Here is a 20,358-nt window from a genome sequence, read left to right as displayed (position 1 = left end):
TTTCCAGTAGATAGAGTCATTATGAAAGTGGGGAAAACTGCAAGGCTCTAACGTCCGTTAAAATTGTGTAACATTTTATTAATTACATGAATCTTCCACTAAAAGCAGACCTGTGTTTTTTGCCTAAGACAAACTGGGGTTTGCACTCACTGACTAAGAAATGAGCAGTTAACAACCAATCTTTCTGATCTGATTAAAAAGTTATGAGGCACAAACATTTTTGTTGCGAGTTTACATAATGTGGTGAAGTATCGAGAAACTGTCTTCAATGTTATTGTGAAAGCAACTTTGGTTCATATATGTCCTGAGAAACCAATCAGGAAACGGACTTTCTCTCAGCTCTTCAGCACTTCGGTTATTGGACACCACCAAATTAACTTTCCCACACCATTTCTTAATGATCATCTATCCATGATTGATTGATTGGCTATTGATTGATTGATTGATTGATTAATTGAATGATTGATTCCTTACAGGTGCGCAGGAGAAGATATCCTTCACGATGCACACGAGTCTCGTATGTGACGCACTGTGGGTCTCGGCTCCATCACACCTAGCTCTAATGAACACATCACGCTCCGTGTCCATACGAGTAGACCCAAGAGGTTTAAATGAAGGAGTTCACTATTCCGAGGTATTCAGGATTCATTCATTTTTAAAGGAACACGATGGATCGGTCCAGTTGGTCTTTGAAAAGCACTTGTAACCTTTTTTATAAAATGCATATGGGTAGAAAGATGTAAAAGTAGAATACAATGATCCACACAAACATGCCCTGAGATTAACTGTTTTCCTTTTACCTCGTCGATTAACACGGTCGGACATTTATGGGAGTCAAATTTTTGACTGTGTTAGTTTGCACAGTAAAAGGAAAACCACGCAATTTTGAGGCAAACTTGTGTGGGTCATTGTATTCTACTTTTAAAACATCTTTCCAACCATATGCATTTTATAAAAAACGGTTACCAACGCTTTTTATAGACCAACTCGTCCGATCCAAGGCAACGTGTTCCTTTAATTGCTTTGTCTTGCCCATTGCATTGCCACATTATCTTTGGTCTTGTTTTAGGGTGGGTTTTTGGGGGATCACTATGACTGAATCAGGGTACACATAAACCAGGAATTTGATTGTGGAATCACAAATAAGTTATCACACACGCACTCGTGGAACACAACAAAATATAGCGTGTCTGCGTGCCATATGGGGCGCAGAAGCCCTAATTTTCTGTGTTCCACTCGCGCTTGAGTGATAACTTTGTCTTTTTAATAAATTTGTCTTTTAATTATTACCCTTGCACCGATGTGTATTACAGGGATGAGATTGTTCAGTTTTTTGGCTGAATTCAGACTTTTTATGTCGGCCTGGTGAAGAAAATCAGACAATATTTTTGCCACAAATAAAGAAATCCTGCACATTGGTCTACTTCTCTAGTGCTTTGGATACTGTTCCCAAAAGCTCCTTGTAATCTATAACCCCAGGGGTTACACAAAGGTAGAAATGGCATTATCTCAACATACCTTTGAATTTGTGTCCAAGTTTCAGACTTTTTCGTTAGTAATGACTCTCACCCCTGGTATTAACCTATGTGTTTGACTTGTCCATCAGGTGCAATGTTTTGATACTGCCGATCCCCACAAGGGCCCATTGTTTAGGATACCCATTACCGTCATCAAGTCTCAGAAACCAAGCAAACAGTACGATGCAAGCTGGGGTGAGACAGAGTTCAAACCAGGTCAGATCAGACGCAGCTTCATTCAGGTCCCAGAGGGCGCTACATGGGCAGGTAAGGATTTCAAGATTAAAAGGGAAGGTATAGACCTTTCCTTTGTAAAAAAAAAACTCTCTGGTTAACATAAAACACTCAATCGTATCAACAGATGTATTGACCAAATAAAAAAAAATCTGCAAACTTTCAGTTTAATAAAATACGTACTACTTGTGTTTTGTTTTTAACATGTTTGAATATTTAAAAAAATAGTTAGTGGTCCGACGTTTCGACCCCATAGAGTCTTTCTCGGGGGCTAAAAAAAAAAAAATGTTCAATATTGTGAACAGTAGCGATCTGTTTTTGTTTTGCGTTTATTGCTTTCCATAGTTTTCCAACCTTGTTTTGCAAAACCTCTGTGACGGTGTGACGTTGCAATAGAAAGGTCTAGACGTTTGTTAAGCAGTCTTAAAATTAATGCCAATTAAACCAACTGGTTAGAAGCCTTCACCAGCATTCAATAGTTTGGGGCATTTTGAAAAACATGTCACTTGAAGTAATGTGGTTGTGTAAAAAATATAAGTTTTTAAGCCCAAAAATGTTAATCTGAGATTTTCAGATTGTGTACTCCTTTTAATGATTATTCTTCCTCCATGGACATATTCACTCCAGCAGCCGTCGAAATACAATGTTTTTGCACGGAGCATTTTCCTGCATGATACAACAATGTTAGAATTATTGAGGTACAACATTCTTACACTGAAACACCAACTTTTTTGTTCTTGCAGAATTGAACATCACGTCGCTGGATCCCGAAGCGACGTCCAAGTTTGTTCTTCACTGCATCCAACTAGAAGACCACATGGCCTATCGGAGTAATGAGTTCTACAAATTCTTCCACCTTCAAGAGTTAGGAAATAACACCTACCCATTCTCCGTGAAAGGCGGATTAGTACTAGAGCTTGTCGTTGCTAAGTGGTGGGCAAGCCTTGGCAACACAAAGATCACCTACAGTATATCCTTCCACAGCCTGGATATGAATCAGAAAATGATTCAAATGGTACGGAAATATTTTTTGTTTTTTGCCCATACACAAATTTGTATTAAGTTACATATACTGGGTACTTCCCTGAGTCATGTGATTAAAAATCAACAGGAATATCACTCAGGTGGGATTCGACCCCACAGCCTTTACAATGCTAGAGCAGATGTCTTACCACTAGACCATCAAGCTAGCCTGGTTGGTGGCCAGAGGCAGATCAAATTCACTTTTTGTTATCCGAAAACCGCAATGATTTGATAGATGTTACTTTTTTTTTGCCCTTCTGACCTGTTATTAATTTTGACTAGCGTTTTAACTGTCACTGTTAATAATGTTAAACACCAACGATGTATTGAATCGTGTGAGCGCAATACCAAAATAAATGTTTATTAAATTGAATTGAATTGACTTAAAAGTTTTTGACTTATTTTCAGCATGCTGCCAATGGTATCTATCGACTCGACATCAAATCAAGTTTAAGAATTGAAGAGGTGTCGCCAACGATCACGATCAAGAACTGTGTACAGCCTCTCCGGTAAGTACATGTACAACTTTGAATCACAAGAATTCTGAATAGCAAAGGGTCAATATGCAGGGGTCGATTTCACAAAGAGTTAGGACTCGTCTTATCTCGAGTTAGGACGAGTAACTCGTCCTAACTTAGGATTAATCTTAAGGTCTGCATGCTACAGTGCAGGGTTGGGACTCGTCCTAAGTCCTAAGATTAATCTTAAGTTAGGAAGGGTTTTGTGAAATCGACGGCAGGGCTCATAGCGCTGTGTGTGAGGGTCTGGTCGTGTAAGTGTTACGTAACTCCGCAATAAGCCGCACAAACTTCACACGAATTGGCTTCACTTATTACCAGAAGCCCATTGACCCAATTCACCTGACGTCATCATCCCAGTAATCTTGGAGGCGCCATTTTGGTGGTCAATGTCAACGTGTGTTATTCAGTGAAGTGGGCATTTTAGGCGACGCGGCGCTTACACGTAAACCTATTGACCACCAACATGGTGAGCCTGGCATCAGTCGTCGCGTGTGACGCACGTGCAAGGGGTCAATAGACGGGACTGAAGTTTTCACTGGACCGGCAAGCCTGAAGCCAGCCGTTTTAGTTTCGGGCCAGTAAATTTACGACCAGACAAGTCTGACAGTCTTGTGTGTTTGAATTGAATAACAAAAAAAAGTACCTCAATGTGTAAAATCTTGAAAAGAAACAAATTGTCTTTGAGTGTTGACTTCCAGTCTGAAAAATACCTTTTAATTCTCATGAGTTTTGTGAAGTATACTTAATACCTAGAGAGACAAATGCTTCTGCATCTCTCCTGCGCCGGGAGTGTCTTTTAGACAGACATGGCGCATTATAAATTATAATAATCTATATGTTTGTTTGCTACAGACCGAATGATAGTAAGGTCAGTCCACTTGGAGCCAGGGATGTTGTCCCCAACGGAAGACAGATCTACGAGATCATCCTCACTTATAACTTCCACCAGGTAAGGTTTAGAACTTGGTCATGTCCCCTGTAGTCAAAAGCAACAGTCAATGCAATATGATGTGGATATTAAGCTGATGTCCCATGTATCAGGATTGGTAGTGGACGTAAAAGGACCTTGGAATGCTTATTGTTGAAGAGTATGAGTAAACTAAACCCCAGTGTTTCTGGTTCACATAGTAAGCAACCTTGTTCACAGGTATCTTCAGGATTGCGAGCTACAGTGTAAGGGTAGGGTTAACCCCAGTGTTTCTGGTTCACATAGCAAGCACCCTTGTTCACAGGTATCCTCAGGATTGCCAGCTACAGTGTAAAGGTAGGGTTAACCCCAGTGTTTCTGGTTCACATAGCAAGCACCCTCGTTACAGGTTTCCTCAGGCTTGCGAGCTACAGTGAAAGAGTAGGGGTTAACCCTGGTGTTTTTGGTTCACATAGCAAGCACCCTTGTTCACAGGTATCCTCAGGATTGCGAGCTACAGTGTAAGGGTAGGGGTTAACCCCAGTGTTTCTGGTTCACATAGCAAGCACCCTTGTTCACAGGTATCCTCAGGATTGCCAGCTACAGTGTAAAGGTAGGGTTAACCCCAGTGTTTCTGGTTCACATAGCAAGCACCCTCGTTACAGGTTTCCTCAGGCTTGCGAGCTACAGTGAAAGAGTAGGGGTTAACCCTGGTGTTTTTGGTTCACATAGCAAGCACCCTTGTTCACAGGTATCCTCAGGATTGCGAGCTACAGTGATTAAGTTCACTTATAAGGCATCCTTGGTTTCACTACCAGTTACATACAGTATTAGTAGTTCTTTTATTTGTTTTCTTCCAGAGTAAAACCTCGGAGATTACTCCCAATTGTCCGTTATTGAGCGATCTTCTGTACGAGTCTGAGTATGAGAGTCAACTGTGGCTACTGTTTGATAACAACAAGCAGTATATGGGAGCAGGAGATGCTTATCCTAATGCGGTAATGATCATCCAAAATTTTATTATTAAAATAATAAGTTTGCGCTTCCATTATCAGGCATGCAACTTTTCCGCGGAATTCCGCGTTTTTGTGGGTTTTTTTAAGCGTGAAAAAAAAAAAAAAGTCGAGAAAAAAAAAAAGAAGCCTAATATATGCCTGGCATTAACAGTGTACAACTACAATCATGTAAAATAAGCCTAGTACATGCTAAAAATGCACCTAAGAGCATAATAAACCTCAACATTTTCTAGGGTACCCTTTCGGCTGCCTCGCTCCGCACTTGCGTTGTGCCTTTGAAAATTTTCCTCTTTTTTTTTCAACGGGCAGTTGCATGCCTGCATTATGTGTATCTTCTTTACTGTGTAGATTTTTTTCTTGAGAACTTTGTCTTGTCATTTATTCTACTACCACAGAGTAGATATCGGAATTCATAAGAGATTACTCTACTTAGTTCTGAAAAAAGCTGTGTGCTTACTGAGTACTACCTGGAAGGTAGAAAATGGACCGAGACTACTACTCTCGCTAAGTGGATCACCTTATTGACTTCACTGCCACGAAGCGAGTTCTTTATTGGTGTCATCACTCACTGAGACCTTGTGTTACTGCAAACTGAATATACATTGATACTTCACCATGCAGTGTCTCAAAACCTGTGTAAAGTAATCAACCTACTGTTCAGCCCTCTTCCACACTCCCACCCTCTCATCAGTGTTAGCTCTTTGTAGACATCTTTGCTCTTTTTTTTCCAGTACACAATGAAATTAGACAAAGGCGACTACACAATCCGTCTTCAAGTACGTCACGAGAACAGAGACCTCCTGGAGAAGCTTAAAGACATGGTCATGCTCATCGATCAGAAACTCTCGTCGAGTCTCAGCGTGGACTGCTTCCAGTCGGTGACTAGCGCCCTCAACGGCAAGAGCAAGTTCAACACTGCCACGGTACAGGCCGGGGGATCCGTGGCCGTGTTCATCCCACCAGTGCCGGACGACAAGCTGCCGAAGGGAGCCTCGCTGGGTCAGATGCTGACCGGCACGATCACACTGGCCAAGAATGAACCCGGGAAGACGGTACGTACAGGAATTTTTTGATTGACCTTTTGATTGACCTGTGACCTCTAGGCTCGTTTGACCTCTACTTGAGGGCGCCCTTTTTAGTTAAGTAATGTGTATACGGTCCATGGATTTGCATTATCTAGTCAGTCATGTGCTCGACAGAACTGTGGGTAAGTTAACACGCCTTTACTTGGTTTAAATCAAAAGTGCTCAAACTATTGCAATCATGTGTGTTAAAGGCAAAGTATACCTTTGGTTTTTTGAAACGTTTTAATCCTTTATAAATGTACATATATATACAATAAAACCAACCTATAAAAATTTCAAAAAGGTGGTTTTTGAAATATATCCCAAAATGTTGAAGCAGTTATGTTCACGCAGGAAGAATATTCCGCAATTGGAATACACAATTTTTCTAAAATTGAAATGTTGTTGAGTTCCCATCTCTTTTGAAGGGAATCGTTTCTCAAAATGTTGAGCTTCTAACTAAGTAAGTTGTCATTGTCTTTATCTTTTGGAGTAATAACCAAAGGTATACCTTCCCTTTAATCCTATACATCTCAGATTCATTTGCATACATTTTGTTCTGTATGAACAGCTCAAAAAGAATTGACTGTTTATGTCCCTTGTATGAAGGTCCAGTTTCAATTTCTATATAATTCATGCGCCTCATACAGAAAAAATCACCATACAGTATTTAAGCCGATAACCCATTTTCACTAAGAACACTGTATTTTGTTAAAGACAGTGGACACTATTGGTAATTGTCAAAGACTAGCCTTCACAGTTGGTGTATCTCAACATAAGCATAAAATGATAAAGCTGTGAAAATTTGAGCTCAATCGGTCATCGAACTTGCGAGATAATAATGAAAGAAAAAAACACCCTTGTCAAACGAAGTTGTGTGCGTTTAGATGGTTGATTTCTAGACCTTAAGTTCTAAACCTGAGGTCTCGAAAATCAAATTCGTGGAAAATTACTCCTTTCTCGAAAACTATGGCACTTCAGAGGGAGCCGTTTCTCACAATGTTGTATACCATCAACCTCTCCCCATTACTCGTCACCAAGAAAGGTTTTATGCTAATAAAAATTTTGAGTTATTACCAATAGTGTCCACTGCCTTTATGAAAAGTTTCAGCTCAACGAATTAATCCCTCATGGAGGCTTTTGTAGGCTTACATAGCTATGTTTCCCACAATAGGCATTTTGATACTGACCATGAGATACAGTAATCTACTTACAGCATGTAGTGTTTATTGTGTTCCTTTCAGTGTGTGTTTTTTGTATGATGAAGCCACATGACATTAACAATACGTCATGTGATGATCACATGATTTTTGAACCCTTGCTCGAAACCTAACACTTTTAACACGAGATACTCTCTTGCCGTTTTGTAGTCAGGAATGTTTATTTTTAAAAACCTAAGCTTTTTGTGATTCTGAATAATTTTCTTAACATTTCTGAAAGTGGTACTGACCCCTGACCTTTTGACCTCTGTATGACCCCTGTGTGACCTTTGTGCTATAGGGTCGGAGGAGAAAGGGTCAATTGGCAGGCTGTGAGTGTGATGGCAAACGAAACCTTGGGCCTAGAGCTGTAAGTTAGAGCTAACATTGACGTTCACTAACATTTTGTCCGTTGGGTCAGAGGTTTAAAAATCGTGTTTATCCAAGGTTCGTTCTTGCTGCTTTTTTTTGTTGACAAAATGTTTGACTACGTTGCTAACAAAATATAAAATATTATTAGTTGATTTTGCTCCCACCTTGCATGAATTAAAGTATTTGTTAATTCCGTTCATAATCTCATTAATTTGTAGGAATCGATCAAATCTGCCCACTGCACGCTCACTTCTTTAAAGCTACTTGCAATAAAACTCAGCTTAATTTTGTCAGTATCAACGCTAGTTAGTTTACTGCCTTATCAAAAAAAGCTAATTGCGCATTATTTAATCGCTGACATCACCACAGTCACTGCATTATTGCATGCTGCATGGTTACCATGCAATACCATGTGAATGATAATTAATGGTCGGACAGTAGGAGGGTTGACTATGCTGTGTAGATGCATTCACCACATGGTATCACATTTGCAGGCTGGCATAAAATGATCTATGTATCATTCCAAGCCACAGTGGATATTATTGAATGGTCAGACAGTAGGAGGGTTAACTATGCTGTGTAGATGCATTCACCACATGGTTTCATTCCAAGCCACAGTGGATGATGTTGAATGGTCAGACAGTAGGAGGGTTGACAATGTACTGTGTTGAAGCATTCACCACATTTTAAGCAGGGTCACATAGGCAGTGAATCACACAAAATCAATAGAATAATTGACACGTACAACCGGAACGGCTGAAAGGAAATGTTTGTTCTTTATTACCAAGTTTACCAAGTGACAATTATTTCAACTTGTTCACTTTTTGTCCAAACCCTTCAAAAACTTTGTTCTTTAATTTGTTATGGTTTTATATTTGATGTTTATTATTGGATTTAGTGGGAAACTTTTCAGAAAATAGGTATTTTTTTTTCTCTCTATTTTAGAAATTGAACTCTTTTACCGAAACTTTCCTCTTCCGCTTTCATGTGTATATTATTTTATTTAATAGTTATTGTTATGAGTAAGCGAGATTTTAGTTTGTCAAAATTATCATTTCAGGCCTGGAATTTCATCTTTGAGAAGGCAAGGCCATTTTAATTTTGCAAAGTGCACTTCCATTTGAAAATCTATGGGAAGCTTTTGAAGGGCACAAAGGCCAAGATCAGGGGCAACAGAGGTCAGGACCGCTCTGGCTTCCGTGTAATTCCAGGCCTGTCATTTTATTCTGAACCTTCCTAGCGATGTTGCTTTCATGATCTTTCGGCAGCTTTCAAAGTGGTCTGATTAACATAAAATTTATCCAAAGTGTCCAAGCGTTCTTCCCGTTTTTCATTTGTGCCACTTCAGGATAGTTATCCATTCATCTACGTACTTACCCAAACGCCCCACAAACCTCACGCAGCTAAAGCCGAGAAAACCAAAGAGAAGACTAAGGAGGAGGAGTTCGCTGAGGCTCTCAGGGATTTCAAGATTTCATGGATCACAAAGTAAGACTCGCTGCAACCGTAAAATCATCAGAATCCAACAACAGGTTTTGTTGGATTTTTATGTATTAATTTGTGTATAGTCAAATTAGTGTCGCAAGTTGTGGCCTAACGGTTAAAAGAACGCACCCAAGCTCTGGTGTTTCTTATCAGCAGAGTTTAGGTTCGAGTCCTGGTATTGACACTCGTGTCCTTAAAGGAACACGTTGCCTTGGATCGGTCGAGTTGGTCTTTAAAAAGCGTTCTGTAACCGTTTGTTATAAAATGCATATGGTTAGAAAGATGTTGTAAAAGTAGAATACAATGATCTACACAAACATGCCTCGAAATTGCATGGTTTTCTTTTTACCTCGTCGACTAACACGGTCGGCCATTATGGGAGTCAAATTTTTGACTCCTATAAATGGCCGACCGTGTTAGTTTGCGACCTAAAAGGAAAACCGTGCAATTTTGAGTGATACTTGTGTGGATCATTATATTCTACTTTTAAAACATCTTTCTAACCATATGCATTTCATAACAAACGTTTTCAAACGCTTTTTATAGACCAACTCGTCCGATCCAAAGCAACGTGTTCCTTTAAGCAATATACTTAACCTTTGTTACTTCGTTCTTCGGTTGGGACGTAAAGCCGTAGGTACTGTGTGTTTTGTAACCTATAATAAGAACCCATGTTACACTTATTGCGAAGAGAAAGGGTTGCCCTGGCATTTCTGACAGTCGCTGCTGAATGTGCTGCAGCACCTTGTAAACCCTTACAAGGTCCTACATAAATATGTCTCATAATTTAAAGAAAATTCAAAGCCTGTCTTTAGAGTGTCTGTTCTACCAGTGCCCTCGTACAAAAAATGTACCGAAAATTTTTTCTCAGAATTCTTTTGAATGTTGACTAATTTTTTTCCCCCGGAAGGTCATCGAAAATACAATGGCAATTGACACCATTTTCAATTGAGGTCAGCAACTTTTCCCTACTCACATGACGACTTTATCTATTGGAAAAATTAAGTACATCACACAATTGAACTTTGACTTTTCCCTTCTTCTTTAAGAACTGTATGACGTCTCACCCTTGTTATCTTTCCATCGTTGTATATTTTTCTTCTATAATAGAAGGATAGTTACGATGTTGCTTCTTTTCTTTTTTTTCCTAGGTTGGAGGGTGATAACATTTATGAGGAGTTGATGGATAATTATCCTGATCATCTTCCTCTGCATGTCACACAACTGACTGCTAAAGACGCTCATAAGGTAAGCAGGTGTTAAAGGCACTGGACACGAATCAATTTCGTGGAAAATTACTTCTTTCTCGAAAACTACGTCACTTCAGAGGGAGCCGATTCTCTCAATGTTTTATACTATCAACCTCTCCCCATTACTCATAATCAAGAAAGGTTTTATGCAAATAATTATTTTGAGTAATTACCAATAGTGTCCACTGCCTTTAAAATAAAACAGTTAAGATGATAAAACCGTGCTCTTATTTTGATTCTGGTCTTATAAATAAAATCTTGGTTCTGTAAAGATTCTGAGTAACAAGTCCGACAGTCTTTTGGATGTTTCCCCTTATTCGACCCCTGCTGCTTTATTCAGAGAAGTTGTGCTTCTAAATTAGTCTTGAAGCAGCTTTCCATCATTCCTCATTTTTGTTCCTCACTTTTGCGTTTCTAGGACCGCACTAAGATGCTATCTGAGGTCATTGAGTTAGCAGATAAAGTGATATCACTGATTGATCAGACTGCATTAGCAAGCTACTTTGCGCTCAAGAATGACACCAGAGCAGACGCCATATCATTCAAAGTGTAAGTAGTGCTTTATTTGTTTTGTTTAGATGATTTTCCTGTCATATCAGGGCCCAATTATATAAAGCATGTAAGCACAAAAATTTGCTTAGCATGAAATTTCTTTCTTAACAAAAACGGGATTACCAACCAAATTTCCAAGCAATATAACAAGCAATATGCAACAAATTAAAATTTGGTTGGTATAATCTTGTTTTTATCAAGGAAGAAATCTCATGCTTACAGGTTTTATGAAATTGGGCCCAGGAAAACTCTGGAAAACTCCCACAAGGGGATATAAACGCCAAGCTGACAACAGCCAATCTCTCTCATACAAACATTGGTTTAACAAATATGATTATGAATTACACAAATAAAGAAATTGTCATTCAGTAACTAGATGGCTCTTATTCTAGTCATTGTAAAATCAGCAGTTAGCTTGGTAGGATTTGAACCCACAACCTTGTGCCTGCAAGTCATGCAGTCTAACCACTAGACCACTGTTTAGTGTGTATATCCAGGATAATTTTGTTTTAAAGAGGCTGGACACTATTGGAAATTGTCAAAGACCAGCCTTCTCACTTGCTGTTTCTCAACATATGCATAAAATAACAAACCTGTGCAAATTTGAGCTCAATCGGTCATCGAAGTTTAGAGATAATAATGAAAGAAAAAACACTCTTGTCACACGAAGTTGTGCGCTTTCAGATTCAAATTCTAAATCTGAGGTCTCCAAATCAAATTCGTGGAAAATTACTTCTTTCTCGAAAACTACGTCATTTCAGAGGGAGCCGTCTCTCACACCATGTTATACTACCAACCTTTCCCCATTACTCGTTACCAAGTAAGGTTTTATGCTAATAATTATTTTGACTAGTTACCAATAGTGTCCACAGCCTTTGAACAACTCCCTGGGGTCATTTGTTATCAAATCTTTTGATGCCTTCTATTTTTGTAGAGAGAATGATAGGTTCAAGTTATACCTGATTAATGCCTTGGTTGTGAAGGGATGTGCCCTGGCTGATAAGATCCTTGCAATCAAAGCAGTAGGAGAAGTCTTGTCATCTACATGTATGGAAGAAACCGACCTCCAAGAACAGATGGATCTCACCTTCAAGGAAGTCCAGAAATGGGGGGACCCCGAGGAGAAAAAGGTTGGTTGCAAAAAAAATGATTAAAAAAGAATAAAACAAATCTGTCAAAATAGGGAATACCACAAACATTTGGACTAGATGCAGCTTTGCTACCATGGGCAGCGCGCCGTATTGATACCTCTCATGACTTACCCCTGGTAGTTATGTTGATTGGCCTCCAAAAGTGGCTACTTTGCGTGCACGCTCATTTAAAACTTTCAAGCACTTGTATGGTGCTTTAAGGATGCTTAGTATGCGCGTGTCGAAAAAATCAAAGTATTTTTGAATGATTCCATTTCAAATCATGTTTTTTCTTAATTTTCAAATAGACACACAAAAGGGCTAGATTTTGTTGGCAACCAGCTTCTGTTTAGTTACCAACTTGTATCTGATGTCATTTGGTGTGATTCCTTACTTTAGGTGTTACCGTTCACCATCAAGCATGCACAAGTACATGACCATTATGGACGTCAACTACGCGGTCTTAACAAGATGAACGATGACTCCAGGCCCAGCAAAGACACGGATAGGAAAGCTATTGAGGTAGGAAACTCTACTTTAGAAACCCACCCTTTTCCCCTCTTCATAGCTGGTCGTCTTTGCCTGTCTTTTCCCCTTCTTTCTTCAGCGCCTTGTATCCTTTGGCGCTTTACAAATACAGTTATTATTCTTATTATTCTTATCTGTTTGGGTGTGGTCGAAAACCTGTAGAAATGTCCTAAAGATGGACTGATGTAGTTTTTAAAAAAATAAAAAATAATGAGATATCACCTAAAATCAGAAGCCCACAAACGGTAACTTCAAGTTAAAGGCAGTGGACACTATTGGTAATTACTCAAAATAATTATTAGCATAAAACCTTTCTTGGTGACGAGTAATGAGGAGAGGTTGATGGTATAAAACATCGTGAGAAACTGCTCCCTCTGAAGTGCCATAGTTTTCAAGAAAGAAGTAATTTTCCACAAATTTGATTTCAAAACCTCAAGTTCAGAACTTGAGGTCTCAAAATCAACCATCTAAAGCGCACACAACTTCGTGTGACAAGGCTGTTTTTGTCTTTCATTATTATCTCGCAAGTTCGACGACTGGTTGAGCTAAAATTTTCACAGCTTTGTTATTTTATGCATATGTTGAGATACACCAACTATGAAGGCTAGTCTTTGACAATTACCAATAGTGTCCACTGTCTTTAAGGGTTACACTTAACTGATTTGAGCTGTCAACCACACCACCTGCCACCAGGGAAACATTGCCACCTACTCCTAGCACCCCCTTCACAGTCTGTATAAGGATGTAGGTATGGGTATCATCAACTAGGAGACTGGCTGGTAGAGCAGAATGGAAAGCTTCTTACTCTACTCAACCACGAAGTGGTAAAGCTTTATCTGCTGATAACATTTCTGATAACATTTTGAGACTTCACAAAAAATATTTTGATGGATGCTAGTCACATAATGAGTAACTATTGATCTTTCTTTGTCTCTTCCTTGTAGGTGTATAAGAAGTTGGGATGGGATCACCTGGTTCGTCACATAGAGAACAGCATACCGGTTAAATATCCTCAACATTATATTCCCTTTTAGTTCAGACATCCGTTAGTTAAATGTTACAGGTTGGTGTAACCCTCAGAATGACAACCTCAAGAGCATCTCGGTGGCAGTGTGGATAGCAACAGTGGCGTCACCTTGGATAGCATTCTTGGTTGGTGACAATCTTAGTGACAATCACAGTGTCACCTTTGGTGACAGTCTTGATGTGATCTTGGTTTTAGTTACAATCTGGATGACAATCTTGGCGACAATTACAGTGTCACCTTGAATGACAGTTTTGATGCCACCTTGAATGTTAGAATCGGAATGACATTGTAGATGACAGTTGTATTGACAATCCATGTGACAAATTAGGTGACAGTCTAAACAGCCTTGCTAACAATGTGGATGACATCTGGATGACGATCTTGGTGGCAGTAGTAGTGTCACCTAGGAGGGTTGCAATCTGTATGACACTAGATGCCAGTCTTAGTGACAATCCATATGACAATCTTAATGACGGTCTTTGTGACAATTGTTGGTGTATTTTTTGATAAAAAGCTTAATGACAGTCTAGGTAACCAGCATCCATGGGAAAATATACACAATTTGAAGAAGAAAAAAATGTTTCTGTCCTAGTTAGGCTCTGTAGAAACCCCTTATTAAGAAAATAATTAAGAGAAGAAAAAAAAATAACTGCTGATAAACCTTGCTTCCCGATTTAATGTGGGAATAACAAGGTTTTGAAAAAACAGAATAAGCTGTTTGCAAACTGCTTACCAACCAAAAATGCCCTATGGTATAAATGCCAAAAAAAATAATTAATAGCCTAACATTTCGACCCTAGCAAAGTTTTTCTTGAAGGGTTAAGAGAAAGCTTTGGCCTTCAGCTTTAGCCTTCGAGAAAGTTTGCTATGGTCGAAGCATCAGGCCATTAACTAATTTGTGCAATAATAAGGTTTTGTCTAAAACTAATGAGCCTTTTTGAGATATGGCGGACACAATGCTACAACACTTTTAGGTTTGGGTAAATTTGTGGGTATACACCCAAACCAAACGGTACACTCGTATCACGTCGGCCTTACCTCAAAAAGGCTTATTATTGGGTGGGTGTTGCAAAAGCAAGAGAATCTGGAATGGACACCAGATGTTGTTTTCCTCATTGCATAAAATGTTTTTGTTTGATGTGGGATGTTATCACCCATGTGGGGATTCGAACCCCCAACTCTCCGATTCTATCTCTCAAATAAGTCTAGTTCCCCGACTCCCCTTACCTTACGCAATGTAATATTAGTCATTTAGTAATGCATGATTACTCAGGTCTCTACCTAGGTCTTAAGAGTACGCAGGATTTTTTATTTTAAGTATTTTGTATTTCTGAACAATATTTCACTTTCAAAAAATCCGCCACTTCCTAATTTTGATAAGTAACAATTCGCACGCTAGGTACATTATATCCTTTTTTTAAACAGTTTGCACAAATTTGAAATACATGGTGTCGTTGGTTTTTCCTTCCTCAAAAATGTTTGTCTAAGCTTTTTAAAAGTTATGTAAACACTACTGCAGTGGCTCCCCCCCCCCCCAAAAAAAAAAAAATATGCACATTTTGTCACAGATCTAGAAATATGCCACTGTTTCAAAGATTTGTTGAAAGTTTTGCTGGTGCACATGAAGGGCTTTCTTGAACAAACTTAAAGTTTACTGTTTTTGTGATTTCTTCGTTGTGGGTGTTTATAGTGAAAAAACAATGTCATCGTCGTAAATAATTGTGAATGTTGGGTCCATGATAATGTATTTCGCTTGATCTAGAAATAATGGGCGTATCTGTGTCTGATTGGTGAACAATCAATAAAATTGAATATTCAATAAATTAGTGATCAATATATTCAAATGAGAGGTTGGATTTTTAAATCCTGGGGTCAATTTCACAAAGAGTTAGGACCAGTCCTAACTTAGGACTTACGACTAGTCCTAGGAGATATTAAAAACTTAAGGCTAGTCCTAAGTTAGGCGACTAACTCGTCCTAACTTGAGATAGGACTATCTTAACTCTTTGTGAAATCCAACCAAGGTCACATGGGGTCACACTCTGTGTAGCGCTTGTTAAGTTTTGAAAGTCCTTTCCGATGATTTATAGATTGAAATAAAATAATCTTCTTGATATTTTTTCTTCCATTATCCCACAATGGCTTTCAGACAACCCTGACAGTGCCTTTACAAAATAAATACCTCTTCACATCCGAAGTCCTACGTCTCAAATTTGAAACCTCTACAAATTATTAATAGTTAAGCTGTATTTGGCTTTCTAAAAACGACTTGTTTTTATGGGATGATGTTTTAAACTTTCATTCATAAATACCCCAGACAGTTTCTCTACTCCTATTGGTGAAGAGCGCGTCACGTGGGGGGGTGTTTAAACCTTTGATAACGATCAGCTGGAGCTGTTTATAACAAGCTGGCTTCCGCGTGTCGGGCGCGCAAGATTATCATGCGGAATGCAATTCATAGCTAGAGTAACAGCGCGTAATCTAAGCGCACGTGCATAATCTAAGTGCGCGCGCGTACACACAACCCACGCCCAGTGAACAGATTCTTCACAAAGTTTTTGAAAAAGATATTTCAAACCTCGAACTTTCATTTGTTTAAGTGTCTATAATTTTTTTTTTTTATAAAAGGGCATTTACGAATGGGAATAAAAGAGTAGTGACAAGTTCTTAAACGTCTGTTTAAAACCTTGCAGGGTCCCTGCCGTGCAATAAAGGCCCGAGTTGAATCACACGGCCGGTGACCCTGCCGGCTTTAAACGGCTGTTGAAGAACTCATTGTTACCCTTATATTCCCTTAATTAAATCATTTATTTTATAACGATGGATGCTCTACTGACACCCCTACAGTCTGACAACCCTTTATTCAACAAAAACCTTTGCAAAGCTGGCAACTTTATTCCTGATTCTCCAGAAGTTTTCCTGAAATCAAACTGACCTTTCCATGTTCTGATGAACAAATTTGAAGATCTCCCTAACCGGGAAACCTTTTCCCTATCATTTAGAGTAAATATCTCCCTGACTGGTGTACAACATCTTCCTGATTGCATGTGGTCCACATGCTTGGGTTAACGTCATGGTTAGAAAAATACTTGAGTTGTATCGCAACATTTGGGTGTAACGGATATAGCTGGTACTTGCTATGCAAACTGATTCTCAGTTAAAGGCAGTGGACACTACTGGTAATTGTCAAAGACCCGTCTTCTCACTTCGTGTATCTCAACATATGCATAAAGTAACAAACCTGTGAAAATATCAGCTCGATTGGTCGTCGGAGTTGCAAGGTAACTATAAAAGAAAAAAAACACCCTTGTCACACGAAGTTGTGTGCTTTCAGATGCTTGAATTCGAGACCTCAAATTCTAAACTTAAGGTCTCGAAAATCAAATTCATGGAAAATTACTTCTTTCTCGAAAACTATGTCACTTCAGAGGGAGCCGTTTCTCACAATGTTTTATACTATCAACCTCTCCCCTTTACTCGTTACCAAGGAAGGTTTTATGCTAATAATGATTTTGAGGAATTACCAATAGTGTCCACTGCCTTTAATGGCTACTACAGGTTTGCCAAATTAATTAATTACTATTATTAAAGTTATTATTGTTATTTTTTTTTATCACATCATTTTGTAGTTGTCCAAATGTACCAGTTGTTTTGTTTTAAAAGACTTACTTGTAAAGGAATTTTTTTTTATGTCGGTTTAGGGGGGTTTGTTTTTTAATTGTTTTTATTAAGCATTGGAATTCAAGCAAGAAGAGAAAGTTGTGAGTTTATATTTGGCTTTTGCTTTAAGGGCAATGTCACAAAACAACTAATGTACTTGTGACATGGCAGTTCAGTTGATAAACTTATTCTGGTTAGCATATTTTTGTTCTTGGCTATTTTGTTGTGCTTATAGGGACATGTTGCCTTGGATCGGTCGAGTTGGTCTTTGAAAAGCGTTTTAAACCGTTTTTTATGAAATGCATATTGGTTAGAAAGATATTTTAAAAGTATTTTTACGTCGCGATCTAACACTGTCGGTCATTTTATGGAGTCAAAATTTTGACCCCACAAAATGGCCGACCGTGTTTTTCAAAGATCAACTCGACCGATCCAAGGCACTGTGTTTCTTTAAGCAGCTCTATTGAATGGAACTGCGCCCATTTCTGGATAGGATTGGAGAAAGAATACCAGCTGGAAACAAATAAGTATTGGAAGAAATTACTGGCCATAATCCCAACATACTTCCAAAGTTCTAAACCGAACATTTCATTGTAATTATACATTAAAAAATATATCTATCTGTCAAGAATTGTAAGCAAAAATTTGATATTTTTATTCACCTAAACAAAGCTTCATGTGTCAACAAGACATAGCTTTGTGCATGTATTTTTCGGAGAGAGTGAGCCATTCAAATTCAACTTAGAATTTTACAGTTTACAAATGAACTGTTATTGCCTGCTTGAAAAAATGGAATGGAGAATAGATAAAATGTTTCTTGCATGTTATTTTTCTCAGAATCGAATACAGTCAAGAACTGAACAAAAATATACGTACAACTACCTCATAGATGTATTTCATAATAACGTTCTTTTCTTGGATTGTATTTGGACTATTGTAGAATTTGCAAGCTCTAAACAGGTGCACACATGTTATTGAATAACTAATGAATTGATTGTTGTGAGATAATTAAAGATGATGCTTAATTGAGAAATTGTGCCGAATCCATCAAAAGTGCTGAATGTTGTCGAATAAGTTTTTTGTGATGCCACCTCTATTTCAGGGATTGCTGTTGAGTTCTAGTAGAAAACGTGTAGAGTAGTTATCTTATAATTGTAGAATAGTTTGTATGTGTGGAGAATAAATTGTATTATGGTGAAACCCTTTTGTGGCGCCCTATGGTCAAATGAAGTATTGAAGTACGAGACAAATTTCTTTACATAGCACCATGTAACGGTATACAAGGTGCTGTGGCGCAATATACTGCCAATCAAACCCGAAACACTGGGTTCATTTACGTGCATTTACACATTCAGGACCCATTGTACAAAACTTTTAAGCAGAAGTCAATACGTAGTAAACTTATTTACTTACAAAAACACTTGCAGGATACCAGTTGAAATGGTATGAATTACATATCAAAGTGGCTGCATGATAACCAGTTTTCAGCTAAGCAAGAAGTGTCTGTGCTTAGCAAGTTTGTATCCATTTTAGATTTGTGTTTGTCCAGGAACTAGGAGAGAGACGAGCTTGTCTTTCCATGTACGGAGAGATGAAGCTTTTCGTTTCGGGTGAATTAAATAATTAAGAGACAATTTTTATAATAAATCTGTAGAGTAAAATGGAGTCGCGGTGTGTATTACAGACTTTAAATTAGAGTAACTTAATGTGAGCTTTATACAATGTTATGTATATGATGGGTAATAAATGATTCAAATGCTATTCAAATTTGAGGCGTTGGCTCCACTTTTATCGATCTTTTTTAAAAGATAAATACTCCGACATGATGCTGCCTCACTGGAAGCAACAGAGACAATGTCCCATGGTCATTGCCTTGTTGCCCTATGAATATTCCAGTAGGAGTTTATTCCTCGTGAAGGGGCCAGTTATCAACAAACTTTGCCCTTTCGTGAATAGAGAAGTAGGCAGACCTGATGCTTCGTATTGAAAGGTTAAAGGAACACGTTGCCTTGGATCGGACGAGTTGGTCAAAACAAAAGCGTTTGTAACCGTTTTTTATAAGATGCATATGGTTGGAAAGATGTTTTAAAAGTAGAATACAATGATCCACACAAGTTTGCCTCGAAATTGCGTGGTTTTCCTTCTACTGTGCGAACTAACATGGTCGGCCATTTATGGGGGTCAAAATTTTGACCCCCATAAATGGCCGACGTGTTAGTCGACAAGGTTAAAGGAAAACCACGCAATTTCGAGGCATGTTTGTGTGGATCATTGTATTCTACTTTTACAACATCTTTCTACCCATATGCATTTTATGAAAAACGGTTACAAGCGCTTTTCAAAGACCAACTCAACCGATCCAAGGCAACGTGTTCCTTTAAGGGCACCAAGGTGTGTTCGTGCTCTATGAGGAAATTGAAAATGTCTATTGGACTGTTTTAAGGGGCACCAAGGCATGACTAGGGCATTGAGGCAATTGCCTTTGTCGCCTCTGTTAGTATCAGGACTGCATACCCATTGATTAACCTCTTCTTCTTTTCTTTTCGAGAACATAATGGGAAATGTTGACCATAATTAAGAAACCTTGGGTTTCGGGGAAAAATAAGGCCTTAGTTTACTTGTTTAGAGATATAGGTCTATAGCATATATTTGACCCTGTAATTCTGGGAATCAAAAATGTAAGTTTTGTTGTGGAAAGTGTACTAAATTAGGAGATAAGTGTATAAAAGTCTATTAATGCCAATCCCCTTTCACTTTCAATAGTTGCAGCATCTCAAAATATAATTTTAAAAAGGCAGTACAGGTCTACACAAATTGCTGGTCAACTGACTATTTTCCTCATGCAATCCTGAGAATTTAGCTGCAATTTTACT

The 20,358-nt window shown here is 38.5% G+C and overlaps 1 protein-coding gene across 2 annotated transcripts in view; it reads left to right on the top strand.

Moving 5' to 3' along the window:
* LOC139944891 (tripeptidyl-peptidase 2-like) overlaps window positions 1-18,715 on the top strand; it is a 38,646-nt gene extending 19,931 nt beyond the window's left edge. The window contains exons 14-27 of one of the 2 annotated variants that reach the window (XM_071942048.1): window positions 477-634; window positions 1,607-1,784; window positions 2,495-2,766; window positions 3,183-3,283; window positions 4,148-4,244; window positions 5,063-5,200; window positions 5,950-6,270; window positions 7,783-7,851; window positions 9,202-9,341; window positions 10,490-10,586; window positions 11,007-11,137; window positions 12,075-12,270; window positions 12,670-12,792; window positions 13,743-18,715. In XM_071942048.1, the coding sequence (XP_071798149.1) occupies window positions 477-634; window positions 1,607-1,784; window positions 2,495-2,766; window positions 3,183-3,283; window positions 4,148-4,244; window positions 5,063-5,200; window positions 5,950-6,270; window positions 7,783-7,851; window positions 9,202-9,341; window positions 10,490-10,586; window positions 11,007-11,137; window positions 12,075-12,270; window positions 12,670-12,792; window positions 13,743-13,832 (2,111 nt within the window). In that variant the 3' untranslated portion in view covers window positions 13,833-18,715. The remainder of the gene's footprint in view (window positions 1-476; window positions 635-1,606; window positions 1,785-2,494; window positions 2,767-3,182; window positions 3,284-4,147; window positions 4,245-5,062; window positions 5,201-5,949; window positions 6,271-7,782; window positions 7,852-9,201; window positions 9,342-10,489; window positions 10,587-11,006; window positions 11,138-12,074; window positions 12,271-12,669; window positions 12,793-13,742) is intronic. The other variant, XM_071942049.1, reaches the window with a different exon arrangement.
* The last annotated feature ends 1,643 nt before the right edge of the window (window positions 18,716-20,358 follow it).

This window comes from Asterias amurensis, chromosome 12 (genome assembly GCF_032118995.1).
Source record: "Asterias amurensis chromosome 12, ASM3211899v1".
Classification (NCBI taxonomy): Eukaryota; Metazoa; Echinodermata; class Asteroidea; order Forcipulatida; family Asteriidae; genus Asterias; species Asterias amurensis.
This window is presented reverse-complemented; position numbering and strand designations above follow the sequence as displayed.